This window comes from Cynocephalus volans, chromosome 17, assembly GCF_027409185.1.
Source record: "Cynocephalus volans isolate mCynVol1 chromosome 17, mCynVol1.pri, whole genome shotgun sequence".
Taxonomy (NCBI): Eukaryota; Metazoa; Chordata; class Mammalia; order Dermoptera; family Cynocephalidae; genus Cynocephalus; species Cynocephalus volans.
Window position 1 is genome coordinate 1,867,664 of NC_084476.1, and position 23,565 is coordinate 1,891,228.

General features: G+C 52.9%; 1 protein-coding gene across 5 annotated transcripts in view; it reads left to right on the forward strand.

Moving 5' to 3' along the window:
- Positions 1-6,042: 6,042 nt before the first annotated feature.
- SEC16A (SEC16 homolog A, endoplasmic reticulum export factor) overlaps positions 6,043-23,565 on the forward strand; it is a 34,962-nt gene continuing 17,439 nt past the window's right edge. For 4 of the 5 annotated variants that reach the window (XM_063081828.1, XM_063081831.1, XM_063081830.1 and 1 more), the window contains exons 1-10: positions 6,595-6,692; positions 9,903-13,592; positions 15,559-15,695; positions 18,928-19,025; positions 20,216-20,342; positions 20,891-21,071; positions 21,201-21,375; positions 22,118-22,260; positions 22,904-22,965; positions 23,071-23,209. In XM_063081828.1, coding sequence (XP_062937898.1) covers positions 9,972-13,592; positions 15,559-15,695; positions 18,928-19,025; positions 20,216-20,342; positions 20,891-21,071; positions 21,201-21,375; positions 22,118-22,260; positions 22,904-22,965; positions 23,071-23,209 — 4,683 coding nt within the window. In that variant the 5' untranslated portion in view covers positions 6,595-6,692; positions 9,903-9,971. Of the gene's footprint in view, positions 6,273-6,594; positions 6,693-9,902; positions 13,593-15,558; positions 15,696-18,927; positions 19,026-20,215; positions 20,343-20,890; positions 21,072-21,200; positions 21,376-22,117; positions 22,261-22,903; positions 22,966-23,070; positions 23,210-23,565 lie in introns of those variants that run through there. The other variant, XM_063081829.1, reaches the window with a different exon arrangement.

Sequence of the window (23,565 nt, forward strand, 5' to 3'; positions counted from 1 at the left end):
CCACGCTGCCAAAGCCGCGTACGCACAGCAGGTGCCTTGCAGAAAGCGCGTCCTTCACGCAACCCGGAGCGTGATGCACTGTCATTGTTTATTATGGCTCTGTCACTTTCTGTGGAGTTGTGGTACTTACTACGAGTCCCTGACTGCCTTTGACTACCTGGGATTGCATTGTCTGGTGACGGCGTCCCTGGCTCTATGTGAACATTTACATTCTACCGTAGCTACTGTCACCCCGGCACATTCTCATTGTAACAAAGAGGAGCCTCGGAAAAGTGTCCTTAAGTAAGGCAACTCACTCTCCACCAGCCCGTTTCCTTCTCTGGACGCAGACCTGGCGGGACGCTGTCCTGGTCACACAGGCCAGGCTGTTTGCCAGCGGTGCCTGACGGGTAGGATGAAACCGACCAGAGACCCTCTGGATTAAAAGCAACACTGCTCTCCCCATAGCGGTGAGGATTAAACCACCACCCACAGGGGGTCCACAGGTGAATGATGCCCGGAGAGGGCTGCCTGCCGTCTAGGGGTGCTGGGGGGAGCCGGATCCTGGCCTAGCTCGGGGTAGCTCTGGCGCTAGGGCCCAGAGTTCCAGGCCTCAGAGGCGGCTCTCTGCCTCCCCCTGCTGGCAGTGCTCCGCCAGTGCCCCTTTGGCAAGCAGGTGATCCTGATGGAGACTGCACTGGCCAGGTGAGGCTCACCTCACACGCATGCCAGCCCCTGCAAATGTTATTTTCCTATTTTGCAGGCAGGTAAGCTGAGGCTCAACAAGGCTAGGTGACGTGCCCGAGTTCACCCATGTGAGCAGGGCCACGGGATGCTCAGATCCATGTCCTCATAACCATAGGGGGTCGCCGGCTCTCAGAGGACTGGGAGGACCCTGTTGGGAAAATATAGGAAAATGGTCAGGGCCCCTCAGATGTTCAGAATCTTGCCAAGCATTCGATGTAAATAGGCACGTGCACCCAGATGTTCCTTGGTTATTGTCTAATGTAATTGAACATGTGCACCCAGGTGTCCTGGGTTTTGGACTTAAGTATAAAGTACGAGTGGCTCTGATCCATGGCTCCCCCAGCCTTGGGATGTCCCCGGGGGTGGGGGGGGGGATCATGGGGTGGCCACTACTGCTATTGTCTCCGGGACCTTCCGAGAGGTGGCCACCACTGCTGCTGGAAGCTGCTGTGAGCAGCTACTGCTGCTGCTGCAGACTGAGCTTGCTTCGTCTACCAATGGCTCCCGGGATCTTTCCCACTTACCTAGTGTGGACCTGTGTGTAGGGGTTCTGGGGACCCAGCCTGGCGTGTGAGGGGTCTGGGGACCCAGTCTGTACGATGGGCTTGAAGGGTTTGAGCCCTAGATAACTAAAATAATGAAACGTTTTGGCTTTAGTTATGATTTGCCTCACTCAACGACTAGCGTAGTTGTGTAGCTTTACAGACCCAGAGACCGTATATTGTCCAGCCCAGTCACTTTTCAGACAGGGAAACTGATGTTGCGGAGAAGGGGTTTGTTCTTTGCCGGAAATATATATATATGTGCCGTGGCCAGCCGACATATGGCGACCTTCAGATACGGGAGCTCTTCCCTGCTCCACCTTGACCCTTTTCTCCTCCCTATTCACAGTCCCCCAGGCCATGAAGTCCATGCCTGTAACTTAAACCACCACCCGGTGCTTAGGGCCATCACTTTCCTGCTGTGTGTTGTGTGTGAGCTCTGGTGCTGTGCCAGGGGCTGCAGCTGCAGCGAGAGAGCTGTGTCCCTGCCCCGGGGGGGTGGCCGGGGTTTGGCTGTACCCACCGGCCGACCCAGCAGCCTTGTCGCTCACCTAGGGTACCCAAGGCCGCCTCCCAGGCTCCTGGATCTCCCTAGGGCCCAGCCAGAGAGACTTCGGGAAGCCACCACAATGTAGTCCTGGCTGAAAAGCCCCCCCGAGCTTTCCTTGCTTCAAGACATCACATTCGGATCCCTTAGCGGGGCCTCCACACCCACACACCCCCACCCACCAGCCCCTCACCATACAGAAGCTCATGTAAAGGGCTCACTCCAGCCAGAAGTGCTCCTCCCTGTCCCTCCCCAGCAGGTGCCGCACGGCGCCCCCGGTCCCCCACAGGCACATCTGCAGCTGTCTAGTGTCCACACTCACCCCAGCACAGAGCTGGGCCTGTCTGTCCCACGGCAGCCCAGATGCTAGCAGTGCCTGGCACATGGCAGGTGCTCAGCAAGCGTCTGTGTGCTGCAGCTGAAGGGACCCCAGGCCATTTTTCCTGTGGCTCTGATGATCTGGCCCCGCATTAGTGTGACTACAACATGGGCCTGTGCCTTCAACTCCGCTCCTCCTGCCCTCGTCGCCTTATGTGGTTAGTTCTTGGCTCAAGAATTCAAGAGAAATGGTCTCTGAGACCTACTATGTGCCAAGCCTGTTTCCAGGCGCTGGGAAGGAAAGCGCACAAGTGCTGCCAGCGTGGGGCTGACAGGGGTGTGGCAGGGCCTGCTGCGGACTTTGCCCTCGCCACTCTGTGAGCCGGCTCCAGGAAGTCCCAGGTTACCACCTCCTTTCACAGGCAGGGAAACGGGCTTGGGGAGGCCGGGGAGCTTGGCCAAGGCGGTACCCCTGAGTGGTGGCTCAGGGTCTCTGGCTTCTGGAAGCTTGCGGTACATCCGGACACAGCAAGTAGCCCATCATGGCTCAAACCATCTCACCTGCACTCTGTCAGCCAGGTGGGCGCCCCTGGCTGAAGGGAGATGGTCCACCTGTGTGGGGAGAAGGGGCTGTGCGCTGTTCACCAGCCTCCCAGTGCAGGGGTACATTTGCCAGGTCTGTCCCTGGCGGGGGTGTCCTTCAGCCCCACATCAGCCCTGGGAAGGCCCAGACAGAGCTGAGAGACAGTGGACAGACGTGCTGTCCTACCGCATGCCCCAGCGAGCACACTAGGGCCTCGGATGTGAGTTGACCACAGCAGGAGCAGTGACGATGTGGTGGGCGTCCTTCTGCGGGGCCCCGTGCCACGCTTGGCAGGATTGTCCTCGTGTATCTGTGAGCACACAGGCCTGAGGCTCCCTCCGCCGTGGCCCCTCACAGAGGTGGCTCCCTGTCCTCACACGTGGCCTGGTCACATGCAGCCAACCCCATGGTACACTGACAGGGGCCCCCATACTGCAGTGGCCTAATGAACAGATGCCGCAGAACAAACTCCAAGGCACAGCTCCCTCTGCGTCCTAACCTGCCTCCTCCCAGGGGAACTAACCCCACCACTCGCTCTCCAACTCTGCCATCCTCCTTGGTCCTATAGCCTCCTCCTCCAGGAAGCCCTCCCTGCCAGCTCTTCCCACCTCAGACCCTATCATGCTTTTTGCCTAGACCACTCTGCCAGCCCTGTCTCACAGAGGCTGCCCCTTCCTCTCTCCAGGCTGAGCCTGGCAGGCCCCTTCCCTCACCTCAGCTTTGGTGTCCAGGACTGAGGGTCTTCGTCAGGGGCTGAGCACAGTGCCAGGCGTAGAGCAGGCCTGCCCGACAACCTCCACAAGCCACCAACCACACTCAAAGCTGTCACTTTACGCCCAGGGGGAGTGAGGGGCAGAGGCTCATGGTGAGAGGCCACCAACCTCATGGGGACTGCTGCCCCTCCCTTGAGGGCTCCTGGAGGACTGCTGGCCGTCGTCAAGGAAGAGCCAGCCTCAGCCTCATCAGACCCTGATTCTAGGAGGCACCAGCCCCCGGCTGGGAATGCTGAGTTGTGGGATCCCTGACTGCCCCCGCCCCCCAATGTGCTTGCTGTCTAGACCCGCACTGTCCAGTGGAAATACAATGCCAGCCACATATGGATTTAACATTTCCTAGTAGCTACATTAAAAAAAAGGTGAAATAAACTTTAATAATATTTTATTTAATCTGATATATTAAAAATATTATCATTTAAACATGTAATAAAAAATCACCCGTGAGAAGTTTTGCATTCTTCACAATCTGGCGTTTTACACTTAGAGCCCAGCGCAGATCGGACCAGCCACACGTCAAGTGCCCAGCTGCTGCCACGCTGGACAACGTGGCTAATGGGAGCAGCTGACGGGGTGGAGCACTGACGGGAAGGACAGCAGGCTTCCTGGCACAGCCTCGAGCACACAAGCACTGCGTCCTGTGTGCTCTGCACAATGTGGTCACACAACTTTGTACCAGGTGCTCATCTGTCCCACCTAGGGGTACTTCAGGGAGGTGGTGACATTTGTGTTCAGCCTCAAAGTATGAGCCGAGGGAGGGACTGGAAGAAAGAAGAGACCAAGCAAAGGGAAGGAAGCCTAACTAAGAATAATGATGGCTGTCGTGGGTGGGCGCCCCCAGGTGCAGCCCCTACCTCCCCATTTGCCCTGGATGCTGTTGTCCCAGCCTATCTATCAGCAGCACCTTATTTCAGTCCCCAAATTGTCCAGGTGCTCACCTGCTTCATCTTAGAGATGAGGACCTGATGCTCAGAGAGGTTAAGGAAGTGACAAAGGGCACACAGCGTCTAAATGGCAGCCTGGGCCTTAAACCGGAGGGTCTATAACTCCAGAGCCCTGGTCTCTGTGGCCCAGTGGCTTGATGGGGTCATCTGTAGGACCCAGGATCCCTCCACTCCATGCCAGGCTACAAATGGCTGAGAGATGCCTCCACTCTTAGGATGAGGGAGGCAGCAGGGGAAGAAAGAGCAGCCCCAAGGCCCTTGCAGGCGACTTTCCTGAGTCACCCATCGGAGCTGTGAAGGTTAATTCTAGGTGTCAACTTCATTAGATGAAGGAATGCTGAGAAACCTGGTAAAGCTATCTTTTTAGGTGTGTCCATGAGGGTGTTTCCAGCAGAGATTAGCATGAAAGCCTGAGTGGACTGGGTGGGAAAGATCTGCTCTCAATATGGGCAGGAACCACCCAATCCGCTGGGGGCCCAAAGAGAACAAAAAAATGGAGAAAAAAGGCACATTGCTCTTTATCTGCTGGAGCTGGGGCACACTCTTCTCTCCTGTCCGTGGACATCAGAGCTCCAGACTTCAGCTTTTGGGTTCCAGGACTTACACCAAAGACACCATTGGCTTCCCTGGTTGAGGCCTTTGGACTTGGACAGAGCCACACTACCGGCGTCCAGTAGCAGATGGCCTATCGCAGGACTTCCTTTTCACCAGCACCAAAACCCCGAAGTCCCCTCTCGTACACTCACATAGATATCCCATCGGTTCTCTGGAGAACCAGGAGGAATACAGGAGTCAGCACTGCACTGCCTCGCTGGCGTCCCTGCCCTCGGGTCCAGGGACCTCGCACTGGATGCAAGGGCAGGTTTGCTTCTGCAGCTCTTGGTCTCTCCAGGTGAGAGGCCACCGGGGCCACACCACAGGGCTTCTCAGGACACCAGAGGGGCAAGTCCTGGCTCCCTGCTCCTGGGCTGTTTGAACTCAACTGGAGAGCAAAGAGGAGCGGGCCCTGGGCCTGGAGACCACGCTCCGCCTCTGCTTCCCCCATTTCCTCTCTGTGCAGGGTCGCTGGGGCACCCCGACCCCCGGGAGGCGGTGGGCGGGGCTGGTGTCACTGTGGCTCCCCAGGGGCCCAGCGCCGCATCCTGGCACGCGTGGCCTAACTCTGTTCCAACAGGCGGGGAACCTGACTCCTCAAAGGCAAATGTTAGCTCGGCAGAGCGCCGGGTGCCACGTCAGAGCGCTCAGACTCCCGCGCAGGCAGGCCCGCTGCTCTCTCCTCGCCGTCCTCCGGGAAGCGGGGTGCCAGCGGCGGGCGGCCCTGGGACCGTCGCGGGTGGCAGGCGCCCAGTGCCACTCCACGCTCAGACCCTCCGGCAGCGGCTGTGGGGCCCGCGGCAAGGGGACGGGCAGGAGCGCGAGGAGGAGGACGGGCTGCGCACGGAGGGGCCGCGTCCGACCTACCGATCGAGCGGCCGCCGTAACCAGGAAGCAGGCGCGGGCGGCCGTGCGCGTGCGCGGACAGCCTCTGGCGGCCCCGAGCGCCGGCGCGGTGCGGCGCATGCGCGGCTGCCCTCCGCCGCCCTCCGGCCTCGAGCCTAACGGAAGAACGGGAGGAGCGCGCCCGCGTCAGGGCAGCGCTCGGGTCCTCGGCGCCGCTGAGCGGCCTTTCTCGGTAGGCGGGCCTGCTGGCAACGCTGCCTCAAGACCGATTCCGCCCATGGGGTCTTGACTGAAGAGTCCCGTCTGTGCTCACATCCTAAAGCGAGAACAGACCAGGAGAAAGACGAGCGTAACCAAGGAGACGTCCTGGGGCGGCCTCTGCGCGCCGGGCCAGGGCAGGTGGGCGAGGGCGGGGCGAGGGGCGGTGGACGGACGAGGGGCGTGGCCAAGGGGGCGTGAATGGGCGAAGGACTGAACGCGGACGAGGGGCGTGGCTAAGGGGGGCGGGACGAAGGGACGGCGGTGGACTGGACGGGAAAGGGGCGTGGCCAAGGGGCGCGGGGCGAAAGGTGGGAGGCGAGGGACTGGACGAGGGTGAGGGGCGTGGCGGCCAAGGGGGCGGGACGAAGGGATAGGCGGTGAGGGACTGGACGAGGGCGAGGGGCGGGGCGCGTGCTGACGTCGCGGCGGGACACGTCGGCGGCGGCGACCGGAGCCGGATATGCCAAGATGGCTGCGGAAGCTGCCGCGTCTGTGCTCGCCGCCAGCGTCGGGAGGGCTTCCGCCCGCGGGTCCTGAGGAGCTGGCGGGGCCGCGCGGGTGAGGAGGCGAGCGCGGCGGGGGCGGGCGGGCGGAGGCGCGGGGTTGCGGAGCTGCGAGTCGGGCGGCGGGCGCGGCCGGGCGCGGCCCGGGGACGCCGGTGTCGCCACCTCGCCTGAGAGGCTGCGACTGCTCGACGCGGAGACGCGCGTGGGAGCTCCCGGCAGCTGCGCGTCCTTCACCGGCGGCTTGGCCGCTTCGCTCGCGCCGCTTCCGGCCGGCTGCGGGATGGGGGGGCGGCAGGCCCGGACGCGGAGGCCCCCCGCGCGCTGCGCGGCGCCGCGCCGCGGGTCCGCCTCCTCGTGCCCTGGGACTCGTGGCCTCGGCAACAGCGACTCTCACAGTTGTCCCGAGAGTGCTCTTGGAGGTAGTGTGCAGGTTTTAATGCGGTTCCTTCTCGCGTTCGTGAGCGCCAGTGTCCTTTGGGGTCTCGGTGGTTTTTTAGCAGTGTCTGGACGCCCCTTCTGCGGCCGTCTCCCTCTGGACATGTAAATGTGCCTGAGTGCATCGTGTCCTTGTGTCAAGTGCTCCACCGTCCGGGAGGGGTGCGCCAGCAGTCTCCCTGAGGGAGACTGGGGCCAGAGGGTAGACTCACGGGTGCTTCTTGGTGTTTTTGTCGTTTACGCACCTTTGGCTTGAGGCCAGCAGCAATGAGAGGGGCGTTCACGTGTGTTTTAAATACTTCAGTTTCACAGCCAGAAGCTTGTACTGGAAACTGCCTTGCTGAAGTGTTCGCTTAGACACAAGGCAGTTAGCTGAAGAACTGGGTCTGTGAGTAGTACGTCTTCAAGAAAACCACCTGGCCTCGTCAAAACAATGTCCCTTTTCAAAAGTTAGGTGACCTGAGGTTATGGAATGACTTACTGCACAGAATAAAATTTCCTACAGTCATGAGATAAACGATGTGCAGTTGCATTGTTTTTCTGCTGGCAAGTAGAAAAAGATCAGAAGAATAATGTTCAAGTCACAAGATTATTTCAAATAAAACTGGCATGTTGCTAAAAAGCCCTCAGTTGGGGAGTGGGAGGAGTTGAGGGATGCTCCTTCCTAGGTAAGTGATGGTGTTTGCTTATAAAACAGCCCTTCATCCAGCAGAATTGGGAAAATAATTTTAAGAAAGTTTCTACAAGGAAAACAATTAAGTATAAACCTGTGAAATTTAGATTCCGGTAAGATTTCCCTATTTAATAGCAGTGGCGACTAGGATATCCCAGAACCTATTGTGAGTAGAATCTCATAAGATTGAACCCAGAAGCGCCCCTAGGAAATAAATCATCATATTGATTCTTTCATTTTATAAATGAAGAAACTAGTTGCAGGAAGAAGAGTGGATGCCCAGTCTTGCTCTCACAGTGGCACCTGATGAATAAGTCCTCTAGGCTCTGTCTGTATTAAAGCAAACAAACAGCACTGCTTCAGATGGTTGAGGGTCCATGGCCTGCAGGAGGACCCAGGATGCCTGTTTCTCGTGGCAGCCAAGGCTCAGGAGGAACTTGGAAGTCTGCATGTCCTGACCATGGGCGTTACTCTGTCCATTGTGACTCTGCAGCTGGTTGGACCAAATGGAAAAGAATGCCAGCTCACAGATGGGAGGAGGGCGCTCATGTGTGTTCTACTTTCAGTCCATATGAAGTGGAGCTGTAAACGTTCTTTGCTTTAAAGTGACAGCTTAGAACCAAATGAAGTTTCCGATATTGTTTCTGATATAATCCATTACAGCTGAGTGTGTTTCAAGGTTCTTGTCAGTTGGAAACGGTCCCCTGTTGGCATAGGAAAGAGCATGTATGGGCGGTAATAGTGGATTAATAGGTTTATAGGACTTGTTTTCAGGTAGTTATAGGAACTTTCATTTGTAAATAGCTTTAAGTAAAATAAGTTCATCAATATTTTCTTCTTTTTTCTGAATATCAGAAAAATTTCCAAGGACAAAACAATGTACGTCTGCAAAAAATGTGTGGATTAAATTCCAAAGTCCTCCCAAGATTTCTCCCTTTGATTTCTCTTCGATTGGCTGAACTTAATCTGTTTGTTCATGAGGGTGGTGCTAGGGAGGACTGGTACAAGGAAAAAGACTTTCTAAAGATATTGTACAACACTTTAATTTTCGCCTTAAAAGTATGGGTTAGCTATTCAAGTTGTACTTATTTCTATTTTATTTAAAAACAACAAACCCTGTGACAAGGATTTTTGCCCCTTTGTTTTCTGTACGAGGTATGTCACCACTCTGCCTGTTGTTGAAAATTGTTGAATCTAGTCGATCCCTTTAGTTTTATCTTTTTTTTTTTTTTTTTTTTTAAAGATGACCGGTAAGGGGATCTTAACCCTTGACTTGGTGTTGTCAGCACCACGCTCAGCCAGTGAGCGAACCGGCCATCCCTGTATGGGATCCGAACCCGGGGCCTTGGTGTTATCAGCACCACACTCTCCCGAGTGAGCCACAGGCCGGCCCAGATCCCCTTAGTTTTAAAGCTGCTTTAAGTTTCTTTGGGATTTCCATTCTAGGTGTAGTCACAACTCCAGTGGTCAGAGGCAACGTTATTTTGCTGCTGGTGTTTTCAGACCTTAAACTAGTCACACACAGTATAAAAAATGAGACATTTCATGTGATGAGAGAAAAGGCATTTAGATGAACATATTTATTTTGCAGCTTTTATGACTCTGTACCTCATAATGCTCTTCCATTAAAGAAAATGGAAGAGCAAATTTTAAACTTTTCCTTTTGAGATTTAAAATTAACATGTATGAAAAGCGTGATATGCAGTTTTTCTTTCTTAGTGGAGGAGTTGGCTCTTTCTGGATCTGGTGATGGTTTATAGGAAAGTGTCGAGGACCTCTGGGTCTGGTAGTGCATTTGACTGGTGGTCAGATTCCATCTCATCCCTGACCATGTGGTGATGGTCCATGGAGGTGATGGACATTCCGAGTAGGGAATCCCAGCGGAGGGCAGCAACTGTCCTAACTCACTCAGGTGGCTCATGGCTAAGCCGTCCAGTGCTCTTGCTCCATTCACTCCCTCCCAGAGCTCCCCGGAATAGCTCCTCAAGGACTCAGGTTCTCTGCTGGGGCGGGAGTGTGGGGGAGATGGATCCCTCAGGATTTAAATGACTTGAGATCACTTTTAATCTTTCTCTTTTTTCTTAGTTTTTCCGATTGCAGCCAGGACTTTGAATATATGAATTTTATGCTCTTTTTTTTTTTTTTCTTTTTCAGTTTAAATTAAGGAGAAGATATATCCTGCTTCCTTCTGTAAGCAGCATCTACTTGTGCAAGAGATCAGCCATGCAGCCACCACCCCAGGCGGTCCCATCCAGCCTGTCAGGACCACCTCCGGCCGGGAGTACTCGGAGTGTGTTCTGGGATAGCAGCCCTTATAGGAGACGGACCAATAATAATGCACCGGTGGCTCCCATAACTTGTCCATTGCAGCCCGTAACGGATCCGTTTGCTTTTAGTAGACAGACGCTCCAAAGTACAACACTGGGCAGTCTGTCCAAAAGCAGCCCACCCATTTTGCCAGGCCCGGACCCCCCAGGGTTTTCTCAGCACCCTGGTTTTCCTGTGCCTCATACAAATGCCGGGGGTAGTTCCCAAGAACCCTGCGAGTCTCTGCCAGGACCTCTGTTGCAGCCTAGAGCAGATGCTAGTCCGTTTTCTGGTGCTTTGACCCCTTCAGCACTGCCTGGGCCTGAGATGAACAGGAGTATAGAGGTCAGGCCCAGCTCAGAGCCTGAAGCTCAGACTCCACCGTGTCCACCTCACTGCATTCCAGGAGTGGGTCCTGACAAGTCTCCTGGGGGCCATCCACATGGAAACATACCTGGGCCTGACCGACTGCTTAGCAGGCAAAACCTGCATGATGGTGTAGTGGCCCCAGCAGCATCCTCTTTCTTCCCCCAGCCTCGTCAACAGATGCCAGGTCCGTGGGGGCCAGTGCAGGGAGACCCCCAGCCCTCAGGTCAGCGTCTCTCACCCTGCCCAGAAAGACCTGTTCAAAACGCAGTGCCCTGTGCCACCAGCGTTCCGAATTTCTCCCCTCCGCCCAACCCACATCAAGGCCTTGACCACGAGCAACACCACCCACTAGTGTCTTTCCCAGGACCCTTGGTTGAAGATGGGAGAGATGAGGCGGCCTATCTGCAAAGTAGAAACCACTCTACAACTAATTTTGATCCTGAAAGTGCATTCAGGCAAAATTGCAGAGTTGGGAATACTTGGGCAAGCCGGGAGTTCAGGCAGAATCCAGAGGTAAATAAAGAACATTGGCCAGACCCTACTCTTGTGAATCCCATCACTCAGGGAAAGAGCCCAGAAGACCATGTGCACTGTCCCCCGGGGGCAGGGGTGAGCCAGTCCCTGCCAGAGGCAGACTCTGGAGCTCTCTCGATGTTTTTCCAAGGGGGAGAGGCAGAAAATGAGGAGAATCTTCCATCTGAAAGAGCAGGCTCTGCTGACAAATTGGACACTGATGGTTTCTTGGCCAGTCCGGGATTGGGCCATCCACCCCCACCTGCTCATGTGGGAGCAGGTGGTGTCTACCAGGCCTTTCTCACAGGCTCCTGCAGTGAGGCCGCACGGCTAGGAGGAGACGCACAGCCTTATTTTTCTCAGTCTGCAGGCATCTGGCACGACAAACACACCACTGACAATGCTGCTAGTGACATGTGGGCTGACGCAGCCAGCGCGGGGACTCACAGTGGTAGCGGCTCACAGTATGAGAATGTCGAGAACTTAGAATTTGTTCAGAATCAAGAAGTTCTGCCAAGTGAGCCCTTAAGAGTGGGCCCTTCCACTCTGAGCGATCAGTTCAGATATGGGCCCCTTTCTGGGCCAGCTGTCCCCAAGCATGGTGTGGGCCACACTGGAGCTGGGGGGCTGAATCTCGAGGCTCCTGACACGATGCTGCATCCTGTGCGATCTGATAGTGTGTCATCCAGCTATAGCAGCAAAAGCCACAGGAGTCTTTCAGGTTCAACCAGGCCCCAAGAACTGATTGGCACATTTATTCAGCAAGAGGTTGGAAAACCTGAAGATGAAGCTTCTAGTAGTTTTTTTAAGCAAATCGATTCTTCTCCTGTAGGAGGTGAGACAGATGAGACCACTGGGAGCCAGAATTACTGCAGCAGCCTGTCCTCTACCCCAAGCCCCCCAAAACCTACGGGAGTATTTCAGACAAGCGCAAATAGTTCTTTTGAGCCGGTAAAATCCCACTTAGTTGGGGTAAAACCAATTGAGGCAGATCGTGCCAACTTGGTGGGCGAAGTGAGGGGGACCCGTGCCCGCCAGAAGAAGCGCAGACCAGCCGCTGCACCACCCGATGCCTCCCCAGGCAACCTGGAGCAGCCACCAGACAACATGGAAACCCTCTTTGCACCCCAGGTGTGTCCTCTGCCTCTTACTGCCAGTTCGGAAGCTGGGCCCATGCTGCTGCCCGCTGGGGGGCCCCCGTTGGCTGCTGTGCTTCCAGCACCTGAGAGGAGGCCCCCAGCAAGGGCTCAGGGCACCGTGCAGTGTGAGAGCCCAGCAACGACTTTATGGGCACAGAATGAGCTGCCAGATTTCGGAGGCAACATCCTTCTAGCGCCAGCTGCTCCTGCACTTTATGCACCTGTGAAACCTCAGCCGTCTGGAGTTGTTCAGCCTCCAGAAGACAGGGCGTCTGGGCAGCAGTCACGGAAGCCAGGCGCTGGCCCATCCCTGCAGAACCGAGAAGGCATTGATGCTTCCGAGAACCTTGAGAATCCTCCCAAAATGGGAGAAGAGGAGGCCCTCCAGTCGCAGGCAAGTTCTGGTTATGCAAGTTTATTGTCCTCACCACCCACTGAGTCTCTGCAGAGTCAGCCAGTCTTGATTGCCCAGCCTGATCAAAGCTATAATTTGGCTCAGCCCGTTGATTTTTCTGTGTTGAATCCTAATGAGAAGAATCAGTCCTGGATAGATGCTTCAGAGGGGGAAAAATCCACAATAAGCAGTCGAGCTCTCGGTGGTGATTCTGGAGAAAACATTCCTTTGTGTGGGATTCCAACCAGCTCTGTCATTAGCTTACCTCTGCCTAATAGTCTTACCCAAAGTAATTTTCCACAAGGTTCTGGTACTTCTGAAATGGTTTCTAATCAGCCTGCCAGCTTGCTGGTTCAACCACCATCCCATGCAGTTCCAAAGAACTTGGTTCCAGAAAGTCAAAAGAATCATAATGCAGAAAACATTCGTCCTGAGTTTAATAGCACTGCTGGAAGCACAAGTGTGATGTTAATTCCACCTGCAAACAATGCCTTGGTTCCTAATAATAAGGCAAATCACTCCAGTCCTCGGGAAGAAACTTTTGGAGCCCTAGACTTCTCATTAAATAGAGCTTTGGAAAATCCTGCAAGAATGTATAGCCCATCCCATTCTGATGGCCCAGTTTCTCAGCAAACCATAGCCGGTCATCCCAGACAGTCTGGCCCCGGGGTGCAAAACCCAAACCATTTCTATCAGCAAGTGACGAAAGATGCACGGGACCAGCGTGGCCTAGATGGAGCCCAGCTGGAGCCCCCTCAGCCACAGACTTCTTCTCCACATGTGCCCAGAGCAGTGTTTTCAGAACTTCCAAATCCAGAAAGTCCACCAGCACAGGGACAGTCCCAAAATTCAGCCCAGCCACCAGCAAGTCCGGCTCTGGCTGACACAGGTCAGCAGCCCCTGCCTCGGCCCCCTCAGGCCTCCAGTGCGTCTGCGGCGTCCACCGGTTCAAGCCTGGTGGCTGTGGCAGAACAGCCATGGCTGCATCCGACTGTTCCATTTGGCCCCCCGCCCCAGGACCTGGCGTCCTACTACTGCTACAGACCCCTGTACAACGCCTACCAGACTCAGTACCCCTCAGTGTACGCATCAGATCCTGGCACGGCCTCCCTCTATTACCAGGTAAAGTAGAACTATGGTGTTTAACCTGGTTTTCTCTCCTTGCTGCGAGTGTTGGGTTTCTTTCTTTCATGGTGTGTTCCTTGGTAATGTTTTTTTACTTAATTCAGAAGTAACCTGTGGTCCTGCCAACGTGTAGAACACCAGTTCCAAGCAAGCTTCCTGAGAAAAGTACTCCCTGGTCACAGAACCTGCTCTGCTGAGCACAGGCTGCTCCCTAGAAGTTCACGCCGCACATGAGCATATTGAATTGCTTGTAATACTTGGTCAATTTTTGTTTAACCTAGCATCCCCAACTTATGTGACACAAAGAGCCCTTTGTTTCATGTAACACCTGTTGGCTGTCTGCAGAGTTAAAGTTGTGTGTTGCATGCTTTGGGGAACTAGGATGGCCTCTGGAAGCTTTTGTGTGGTTTTGACATCATAAATCAACATAAGAAGCAATGGGAATAACTATAGAGTCTTTTAAGTCCGTCCTTGAGAGTGCAAATGTTGAGGGAAAAAAGTTAGGTTTTGAGGGCTGGCCCGTGGCTCACTTGGGAGAGTGTGGTGCTGATAACACCAAGGCCACGGGTTCAGATCCCCTTACTGGTCATCTCTTTTTAAAATAAAAAAAAAAAAAGTTAGGTTTGGAATGTTACACACGCAACAGCTAAGAGAGGTGAGGGAAGTGGTTGAGATTTCTCTCAAATGCATGGTGATAGCAGCAGCAGAGGGGGGCCCTGCCGTGTCAGCACAGGAGACTTGGCCACGCCTTTGTTGAGTGGTGCGAGCTCATGAGTGTTTTGTAAGTTAGGTTCTGTCTAGTCCTGCAGTGGTTTGAAAAAGTGTGGCCAAGTGGATGCCTTTGATCATATCTGCTTTTCCTCACCTCTAGCCCCGATGCAGTGTCCCCCGAGATCACCTGAGGTCAAAGTGTTGTATAATAGGAAGTTTGAAAGCCTCGGTCTTGCTGCCTGTAGGGCCAGGTAGTATTGAATTCACGTGGCTGCCTGATAGCAGTTGGGCCGGGCCAGACAGAAGGCCCTGGGGTCCAGAGGGCCCGAGCAGCAGGACTGCTGTGGCTGGGCTGGCAGCTGCCCACGGGGCAGGTTCCCTCGTGGGGCTTGAGGGAACCGTTGTTCCTTATTACACCTGAGACCTGCATTCTGCATCCTGCATTCTAGGAGCCCAGGAACTCCTTATTTCCATATAAGGAAGTTCTCTGCTGCCAGCCATGGGGGGCAGTAGCGTGAGGGGGCCAGGGACTTGCTTTAGGTCTTCTGTGCCGAATTCCCCCAGGACCCAGCACCCCTTGCATGCAAGTGCACTGTCTTCCGCCTTCTCCTTCTGTCCCTTGGTCTCCCGGAGTGGTCAAGCACCAATTCGTTCTTCCATGGCTTCACATCACAGCAGGGAGTTAAGGCTTTTAGACAGGAGAAGATGAGTTCTGGCTTACGCCTGGGTCACCGCACTGCTCTTCAGATCTCACCCTGCTGCTCTCTAAGGGCGCCTCCTTAGAGACAGAGCTGTGGCCACAAATTGGTTTGTAAAGGGGCTTACAGCCTCTTGAGAATAAAACGCGATCTTCTTTTTGAGGCTGCCTGTAGTTTTCGGGCCCATTCAAACAGAACCTTATTCTTCCAAGTGAGGGAGATGGTGTCTGCAGTGCAACACAGGCACTGTTCACAGTGGGAAGCGAAACTAACAGCCTGGGACGGCATCGTGCCCTTGGGGGTTGCCTGCTGGCATGCTGGCATTCTAGGCCCATGCAAGTGGTCTCCTGAGCAGGGCCAGGGCTGTCAGGTTTAGGAAGATCCTGTTGCCTGTCTGTTGATGTGGACTTCATTTTGTAGGTTTTTGGTGTTTTGCATGAAGGAAGCCCTACTTTTGGAGAGTGGTCGTCTGTACTGTTTAGCACTGGAGCTCATTGCTCGATGAGTGCGCTCTAAACTGGTGTCTAATGTTGCCCAAACCCTTCCTCCAACAGGACACCTACAGCCTATATGAATCTCGGTACAGGCCCTACGACAACGCAGCATCCGCTTATGCCGAGAACTACTGCTACCCTGAGCCCGAGCGGCCCAGCTCCCGAGCAAGCCACTGCTCAGACCAGCCACATCCCAGGTGGGAGCTTGTCCCCCTTGGCTGCTTCCCTCTTGCACCCAGGCTGATGTTTGTGTTGCTGTGCTGGCTGTGGTGGTAATTAGTAAATTATTCAAACCTGTGTAAAGTATGTTGACGTTTTGTCAGTATGGACAAATTGCAGATATGTTTTTAAATGGAACTGAGCACATGAGCACACGGCCACAGGTGGTCACAGCCTCGCAGGTCAGTTAGCATTTCCCTCCACCCAACCCAGGAGAGGCCAGACCCTGCAGAGGGCTGCAGGAAGTGACCTCTGCACTTGTGCATGTCCCCGTCACGGGGCGGGGGTAGTGGTCCCTGTTGCTGAAGCACGTCTGTTGCTCTGGCCGTTTGCTGATGGGATGTTCAGGGTCCATGGACTATGGCAGCTTTTCACTGGTGCCAACTTTTCCCCGCCACTTAGTCTCCAAAGCCCTGAGAGGACTGGTCACAGAGGTGACCTCACTCTTAGGATACATCAGGCTGGCCCCCAAATGCAGGGCTAGGAGCACCTGTTGTTCCTGGGCTCTGCCTCCATTGCAGAAGGCCCACATATGCCTCTGGCCTGTCCCTGCACTGGCCACCCATGCCTTCTCCGTTTTGCAATCACAGGAGAGGGGTTTGGAAAGAACCATGCTTCTTGCCTTCAGCCAAGTGAGCCTTTAAGCCAGGTCTGGGTCCTCCTGTGTTCTTGAAGCCAGAGAGGCTGCTTGATTTTCATTTCTGCCCAAAGAAGCTGGCTGAGTTGGAGCAAAGTAGTGGTGGGTATGGGTCCTGGCAGCTGCGTTCCACGCTGCCTGCCTTTCAAAGCTCTGACTACCTGCTCCTTGTCAGATCTAGGAGTACTTGTCTCACAGGTGCAGGCTTGCTACACAGGTGTATTGCTTCTTAAACTTCATAATACAGGAAAATCTAATTGCTAATGAAGACTTTGTACGTGCACTTTTATCCAGAAGTTTCTTCATGCTGATTCTTTGAGGTTTCTAGTAGCTTGTCTGAAGATGAAAGGCTCCGTCTGTGACCCTTTGCCAGCTTAACTGGCCCTGGTTTGCACTGCCCCAAAGGCACACCTGAGCTGTGTGTGTTGCCAAGCATTCCAGGTGCCTCCTGAAGCCTAGCCACACTGTGAGGCTTCATCTCAAGAGAATTTAATCGTGAGACAATTGCCAGATTTTTAGCTACCATGTATCACCTTGTCGCCAGGGAAGCAGGGTTAGAAGTTAAAATAGCATCTGATTCCGAGCCTGAGAGGTGAGGGCAAATGGGTGGGTGACCCCTACAGCCCTGAGAGGCGTGGGAGCTGGCCAGGGTGAGGCTTCTCATGGTGTGGCTCTGCATGCCCTCGCCAGCCTGCAAGTTCATGTGGGAGCCCGTGATGTCCGGGAATACTGAGAGCCTCTAGCCAGACACCAGGTCCAGTTTCTACAGGGGTGGTTTTGTTCCGTAGCTGCAGGTTTTTCCTTCCTTCAACTATTTTGATCCCCTGAGTGTCTTTACCACATATTAGTGATAGCTCTGGGGAGTCATGTCGACCCTGTTCTCCCCTGCTTTGGTTGGGGGGTATATGCATGTGTGGGTATGTGTTTAGTGCAGTTGGGTTTTTTTTTTTTTTTTTGCAGCTGGCTGGTACAGGGATCCAAGCCCTTGACCTTGTGTTATATCTAACCAACTGAGCTAACTGGCCGGCCCTGCGTTTAGTGTTAACACTGATATTTAGTGTCGGCTTGTCTGTCTTGTGCCCAGGACAGCCAGATCACTCCAGGGACTGCATGAAGTCAGAACATATCTTTCGTTTTTATGATTTTATCATTCCTTATGAGTGAATGGGGTTGGTGAGATGAACTGAGGAGGAGGCATGTTCTTGGTTTTGCGTTGTGTTAGATCGTTTTTCTGGAACCCACTGCTGTGCACATGAGTGTGGTCTCGAGTGGCCAACCCAAAGGCCTTTGGGGCCAGGCTTAGCAGCGGGCTTGCTGGGGCAGAAGCATGGACAGGCCGGACCCTCTGTTGCTCTCAGGTGCTGCATCAGCCAAGCAGTCAGATTTGGTGGAGTGAGTTTGAGGCTCCGGTGAAGTTTCCTGAAGGGGCATGAGAAAAATCACATTTTAAAAATGAAATATTATGTAAAACTTGTTATTAGAAAATGTTATTAAGTTCTTCCAAGAATTTTTTAAGTACTGAAAAGCCTGATACTTGGTCATCTTGCTAATTTCTGCTTTTTCTGTGGTGAGAGTCAGGGTCATGGCTTGGCGTTGAAGCCAGCCTTCATCAGGCGTATAGAGGAAGCCGTTGCAGTCCTGCTTCTGGAAGTGTGCCCTTGGGCCCACAGCCAGCACACTTGCTGCCGTGCAGAGAGCACATGTGGCCAATAGGATGGTGTAAGGTGTATTGAAATTGGCGTTTTAGTTTGATTTTAATGGCTCAGTGCTTTTCTTCCACCAAGCATGTTATCAATGTTAGGTTCAGTGAGACAGGGAAAAGGGAGAGTCCCAAGCCAGGCACTATTTCAGCCAAAACGCTTCACTCCACTAACGTGGAGGGGCAACTGAGCCAGAGCAGTTCCCCTGAACAAAGGAAAGCAGGGGATTTATACGCCTTTGAGGGTTCTGGCAGAGTAATGGGCCATTTCGAAATCAGTGGTGTGCGAGGTGACACAGTCCTTGTAGTCTGCCAACACCTGGTCGGTTAGGGCACAGGCTTCTAATTAGTGTTGTTACTATGTTAGCGCAAAGTGCTCCAGCCCAAAGCCTGTTCCCGCAACCCACAAGATGATCCTTTGATGATAACAGTCATGTTTATTCCTTCCCAGGAGAGGAATTTCGCTGCTCAGATCCCAAAGCAGAACAGGGAAAGGGGAAGGGGAGAAGGGGGAAGTTGCTTAACCTGGCTGTGCTGGTGTTAAGCTGGCCATGAGGCCTAACAAGCAAGAACTTTCTAGAACCTATTTTAGCATTGACTTTTCTAGGATGTAGCACTGAGAACACAAAAGGGTCAGTTCTTTTTTGCTGAATTCTTCTTAAACAGTTATTTTACGGCGCTGAGCTTTTTATTATCTGTATGGTAGGAAATTCTGAGATTCATCCTTGTTACTATTTTGGATCTTCTAGTTAGAATTTTTTCACAACCTGCTTTGACGAATTCCTATTGTTTTGGGTCTAATTTGTATTGGCTGATATCTTGTCTCACTTTAAGAAACAGGTGCTTTGTTGTCCAGCAACACTGTGTTTTTCAGGCCAGGGTATCCTGAAGGGTACTATAATTCCAGAAGTGGATGGAGCAGTCAAAGTGACTACTATGCGAGTTACTACTCCAGCCAGGGCGACTACAGAGGTACGTTCAGCAGCATTAAGAGTGGTCGTGTGCAGGGCCACACTCTGCGGGGTCTGGGAAACCTCCTGTTTGTCAGGCTCTTCTTCATGTTTTTACCCAAGAGCCAGAGTAATTGAAAATACTTTGCATCTGAAAGTGATTGTGTTGATAGTTTTATTAAGAAACTGCATTTTAATTACAGTACAAATGTGTCTTTATCATGTTAGCAGTTTTCTCTGACTTCTAGCAAAGCTTAGTAATCAGCAGTCCTAGAGCTGTTGTCTCCACACATGACAACTGAGACGTAGATGGCTGAAAGTGAAATAAAGTGAGAAGCCGGCGCCACCGTCCCACCAGCACTACGGTCCCATGCTCGGTGTCCTTGCCAGGCAGGTGCCGCGTGGGGGGCGCAGGCTGGTTCTGCAGCTGCCGGCATTCCCAGGCCTCCCAGGGTCTCCACACCGCCTTTCATGCCACGTGTGCACACAGGGCCCAGCTGCCCTTTATGGCCCCAGGGTGGTCAGCCTTGCCTCTCGCTTCCCAAAGGGCTCTTTTTCCACTTTGATAATTGCTCTCATTTTATTTCATTTATTTTATTTTTTGTTTTTTGTTGTTGGGGTTTTTTTTTTTTTGTCATACAGGGATGCACCCATTTTAAAAATAAATTGTGCACACACTTGCCAAAAATGGTACATCCAGTTTGTTTATAATATTAATGTGCCTCTTTTTTTTTTTTTTGGCAGCTGGCCAGTACGGGGATCTGAACCCGTGACCTTGGTGTTACCAGCACCACACTAATGTACCTTTTAATAATGGGGTTATTTCTTAAAACCTTCTGGATCACATTAGGGAGAAGAAATAGTAAAACTTATAGTCATGGGATTAATTATTTAAAAGTAGTAAGTGAAAAAGAATTTAATGAAGATGTTTTTTAGCGGGGTTTTTTTATTTGTTTGTTTTTCTTTTCAATCAAAAACACTTGTATTGACAGAAAAATCAGTCAGTTGCTGTTAGGTAGTATATATACAGGCGAGACACAGCAGGAGCCTACAGGATCTACAGTTAGAGTTTTCCAGTGTCACGCCCACTTCCAGGAGGACAGTTTGGTTTTTCAAGGAGTCCTTGAAGAATTCCTAAGTTCTGGGGTGGTGTCCAGAGAAGCTTTTTCTTTTGCATATTACTGTACTAATCCACTAATTCCTGGCTTATAGATGCAGGTTGCTGGGATCGTTACCACTACAGTTCTAGATTCAGGGATCCCCGAGTCTATGACCGGAGATACTGGTATAATGCAGAATATGATTCATATAGGAAAGAAAACCAAGCCTACGGTGACAGGTTGGTAAAACTCTCTTGGGTAAAGAAGGTTGGTGGTGGCAGCCAAGGGTGTCCCCTTGCTAATCTGACCTCAGGTGTCTGGAATTGGTCCAAGAGCTGTAGCTGCTCTTGGATTTGTGTGAGCAGCTGCCTGATGGTCTTTTTGGTCACTGACAGAGTAAGGATGGACCAGACCTTCCCAGCATCTCAAGTTCTTGAACTGGCCCTTCGGTAGCTTTGGGAGTACCTGGGAGGCTGGGTTCATGCTTTTCTCGTTGTCCCTTGTCATCCGTCATGACCTGCAGCCCAGAGAAGAGCTCACGCTCAAGATGCCCTTGTAGTAGATTTTCTGAAACCACGGGTGCAAGTCTGAGCCATGGCTGTGGTGTCCTGTGACTCACCCGTGGCGTCGGCTTCACTGACGTTCTCTAGGGTGAAGAAGTTGCCGCGAGTGGCGGGGAGGGGTGTGAGCAGCGGGCACCTGTGGGGATGCGATTTGCTCCCCAGAGGCCACTGCCATCCCGGAAGTCGCCCTCCACGCTCCTCTTTCTTCCCCCTGCTTACCACAGGCCTGAGAAATGTGACGACCCCTGGATGTACGACCCTCGCTTTACGGGCAGTTTTGACGATGACCCTGAGCCCCACAGAGACCCTTACGGGGAGGAGGCGGACCGGCACAGTGTGCACAGCGAGCACTCTGCACGGAGCCTGCGCAGCGGCCGCAGCAGCCTCAGCGCCCGCTCGCGACAGGTGGGCCTGGTGGCCGCAGCAACCAAGGGGCATGCATGGTTCTGTGTGGCATGTGCCCGTGCTCTCTGTTCTAAAGTCATACTGGTGTTTGCGGGGAAATAATCCTACCTGTTTGCTTTGTTTTCTTAGAGCCAGATTTACAGAAGTCACAATTTGACTGCCGGTTCCTACGAGGCCCCGCCTCCACCAGGCTCCTTTCAGAGTGACTATGCCTGTGGCACCTATGGCAGCCATTTCAACAGTGCCCAGGGCTTCCCAGAGTACGGCTACACTGCAGACACCGCCTGGCCCACTGGGGAGCAAGGTGTGTGCTCAGCAGCATAGAGGGATGCCAGCCTGGGGTCTGAGCAAAGGGCTCAGTTCTGTGGTTGGAGTTTGTGATGGCTTGGCCCCTCACTGCAGAAGGACAGCTCTGCCCCAGCCTATCCTTCTGAGTGTCAGCACGTCAGGACGCACAGGGCCATCCCATGGGTTGCAGGTCTGAGGACTTTTCCTCCTGTCCATAAGCATGTGTGCAGAGCACAACTCTAAATAGCCTCCCTTCCCAGCTCCACATGGGTAGGCAGCATGGGCGGGAGCTTCTAATTCCCTTGAAAGACCCCTGTTCCCAGACTTGTCCCACGGGTACGTTCCAGCTTCCTCCAGAATGGAAGGGTAAGCAGAGTGTAAGCTGCCAGCAGGCTGACTCTCAGTGCGTCTGGAGTGTCTGTGTCACTGCTGTGGGTGCTCTGTGCTAGCCACAGTTAGAAGCTGAGCTGGGTGGGGCGGGCGCCGAGCACTGCTACTTTACTGAAGAAAGTTTTCTTTGTAGAAAAAAATAATGCTCATTGTTAACAATTTAAACATTTTTCTGACATACACTTAATTCTACTTTTTTAATAAGATATTGAACAATTTATGACTTTCAGTTCAAAGTCAGTTTTCATGATAAACCTAACCTATGATTTCAGCTATGCGAGTACATTGAAAATCTAAGCTTTTGAGCTAGTTTGGAAGCATTATAAAGTGACAACTGACTGTTTCTTTTTCAATTTGCTTATATGTAGTTCCATCAAGACCAAATTCTCCTGAAAAATTTTCAGTGCCTCATGTCTGTGCCCGGTTCGGTCCCGGCGGTCAGCTCATTAAAGTGGTTCCAAATCTGCCTTCGGAAGGCCAGCCTGCGCTGGTCGAGATCCACAGCATGGAGGTAATGCTGCCGCGGGTGCTCTGTGTGCCTTGCAGCTCGTCACCGCCAGTTCCTCAACCATCGTTTCTGGAAATATGACCGCTGGAAATGTTTATTCCTGTCCATGCTCAGTTTGTCGGGTTTAGGTTCTATTTCATCTAACCTGTTTCCTCCCAGAAGTCCGCATCGGAAGCATCTGCTTTGGGTGTTAGACTTGGTTCTGTCGTGTACGCATTTTCTGTTGCCGTTCACATCTGTTGACTTTGGGGACGTTGGTTTTGTTGGTGATTTTCAGTCATGGCAAGAGGTGCTTCACAGGCTGGCCAGTTAGCTCAGTTGGTTGGAACACAGCCTTGTAACACCAAGGTCAGGGGTTTGAATCCCCATACTGGCCAGCCGCCAAAAAAAAGAACAAAAAAAAGAAAAACCCACAAACAAAAAAACCCCAGAGGTGCTTCCCGGTCCAGTGTAGGGGGGGCCGGGTGCTGCTGCTGGGGGGCTGGCAGGGCCCTGTCCTGCAGGCTAGCCTCTGCTGTGGCACGTGTTGTGGGGGGAAATGGATCTCACTGTTTGAGGTTTGAAAATCACTGTTGGAGCACAGCCAGGACCACGCTCACCACCCTTGGGCCCCATGTGAGCCGCTCTCTGTCCCCCCTCATTGTAGACATTGCTGCAGCACACGCCCGAGCAGGAGGAGATGCGGTTGTTCCCGGGACCTCTCGGCAAGTAGGTGCCTTGTTGAGTGTTTCTTGGTGTCTGAATGGGGCTGCTACTGCGCTTGGCCTTGTAGACCAGCCGTTGCTGTTCACTGAATGTGTGTTCTTTTTCCAGAGATGACACCCATAAAGTGGATGTTATTAATTTTGCACAGAACAAAGCTACAAAATGTTTGCAGAACGAAAATTTAATTGACAAAGAGTCTGCAAGTCTTCTTTGGAATTTTATTGTTCTGTTATGCAGACAGAATGGGGTATGTTTCTTTTTACTTTTAGAGCATTTCTTCTGTTGGATTTTAGTCTTGGGAATGCTCAGTCCCCCTGAGGAGTGGGGCTGGATTAGTGCACTAAGCGAGTGATCCTACTGGGAAGGGGCTCCCTGAGGAAGGACATCTCAGCAGCAATTTGGGGGAGTAGGAGAGAAGAGAAATGTGTGGTTTGGGGTGAGGTGAGGTTTCAGCCCAGCTGTTGTCAGCCTTTCTTGGAGCCTGTGGGTCTGTCATGTCCCTGGAAGTGTTCAGGATCCTCACCTGACCCGTGTGGAGACTGTCTTGTCCTCCCTACTGGAAACTCTATTCATATTCAAGCCTTTTGTTATCCTTTCTGTCCC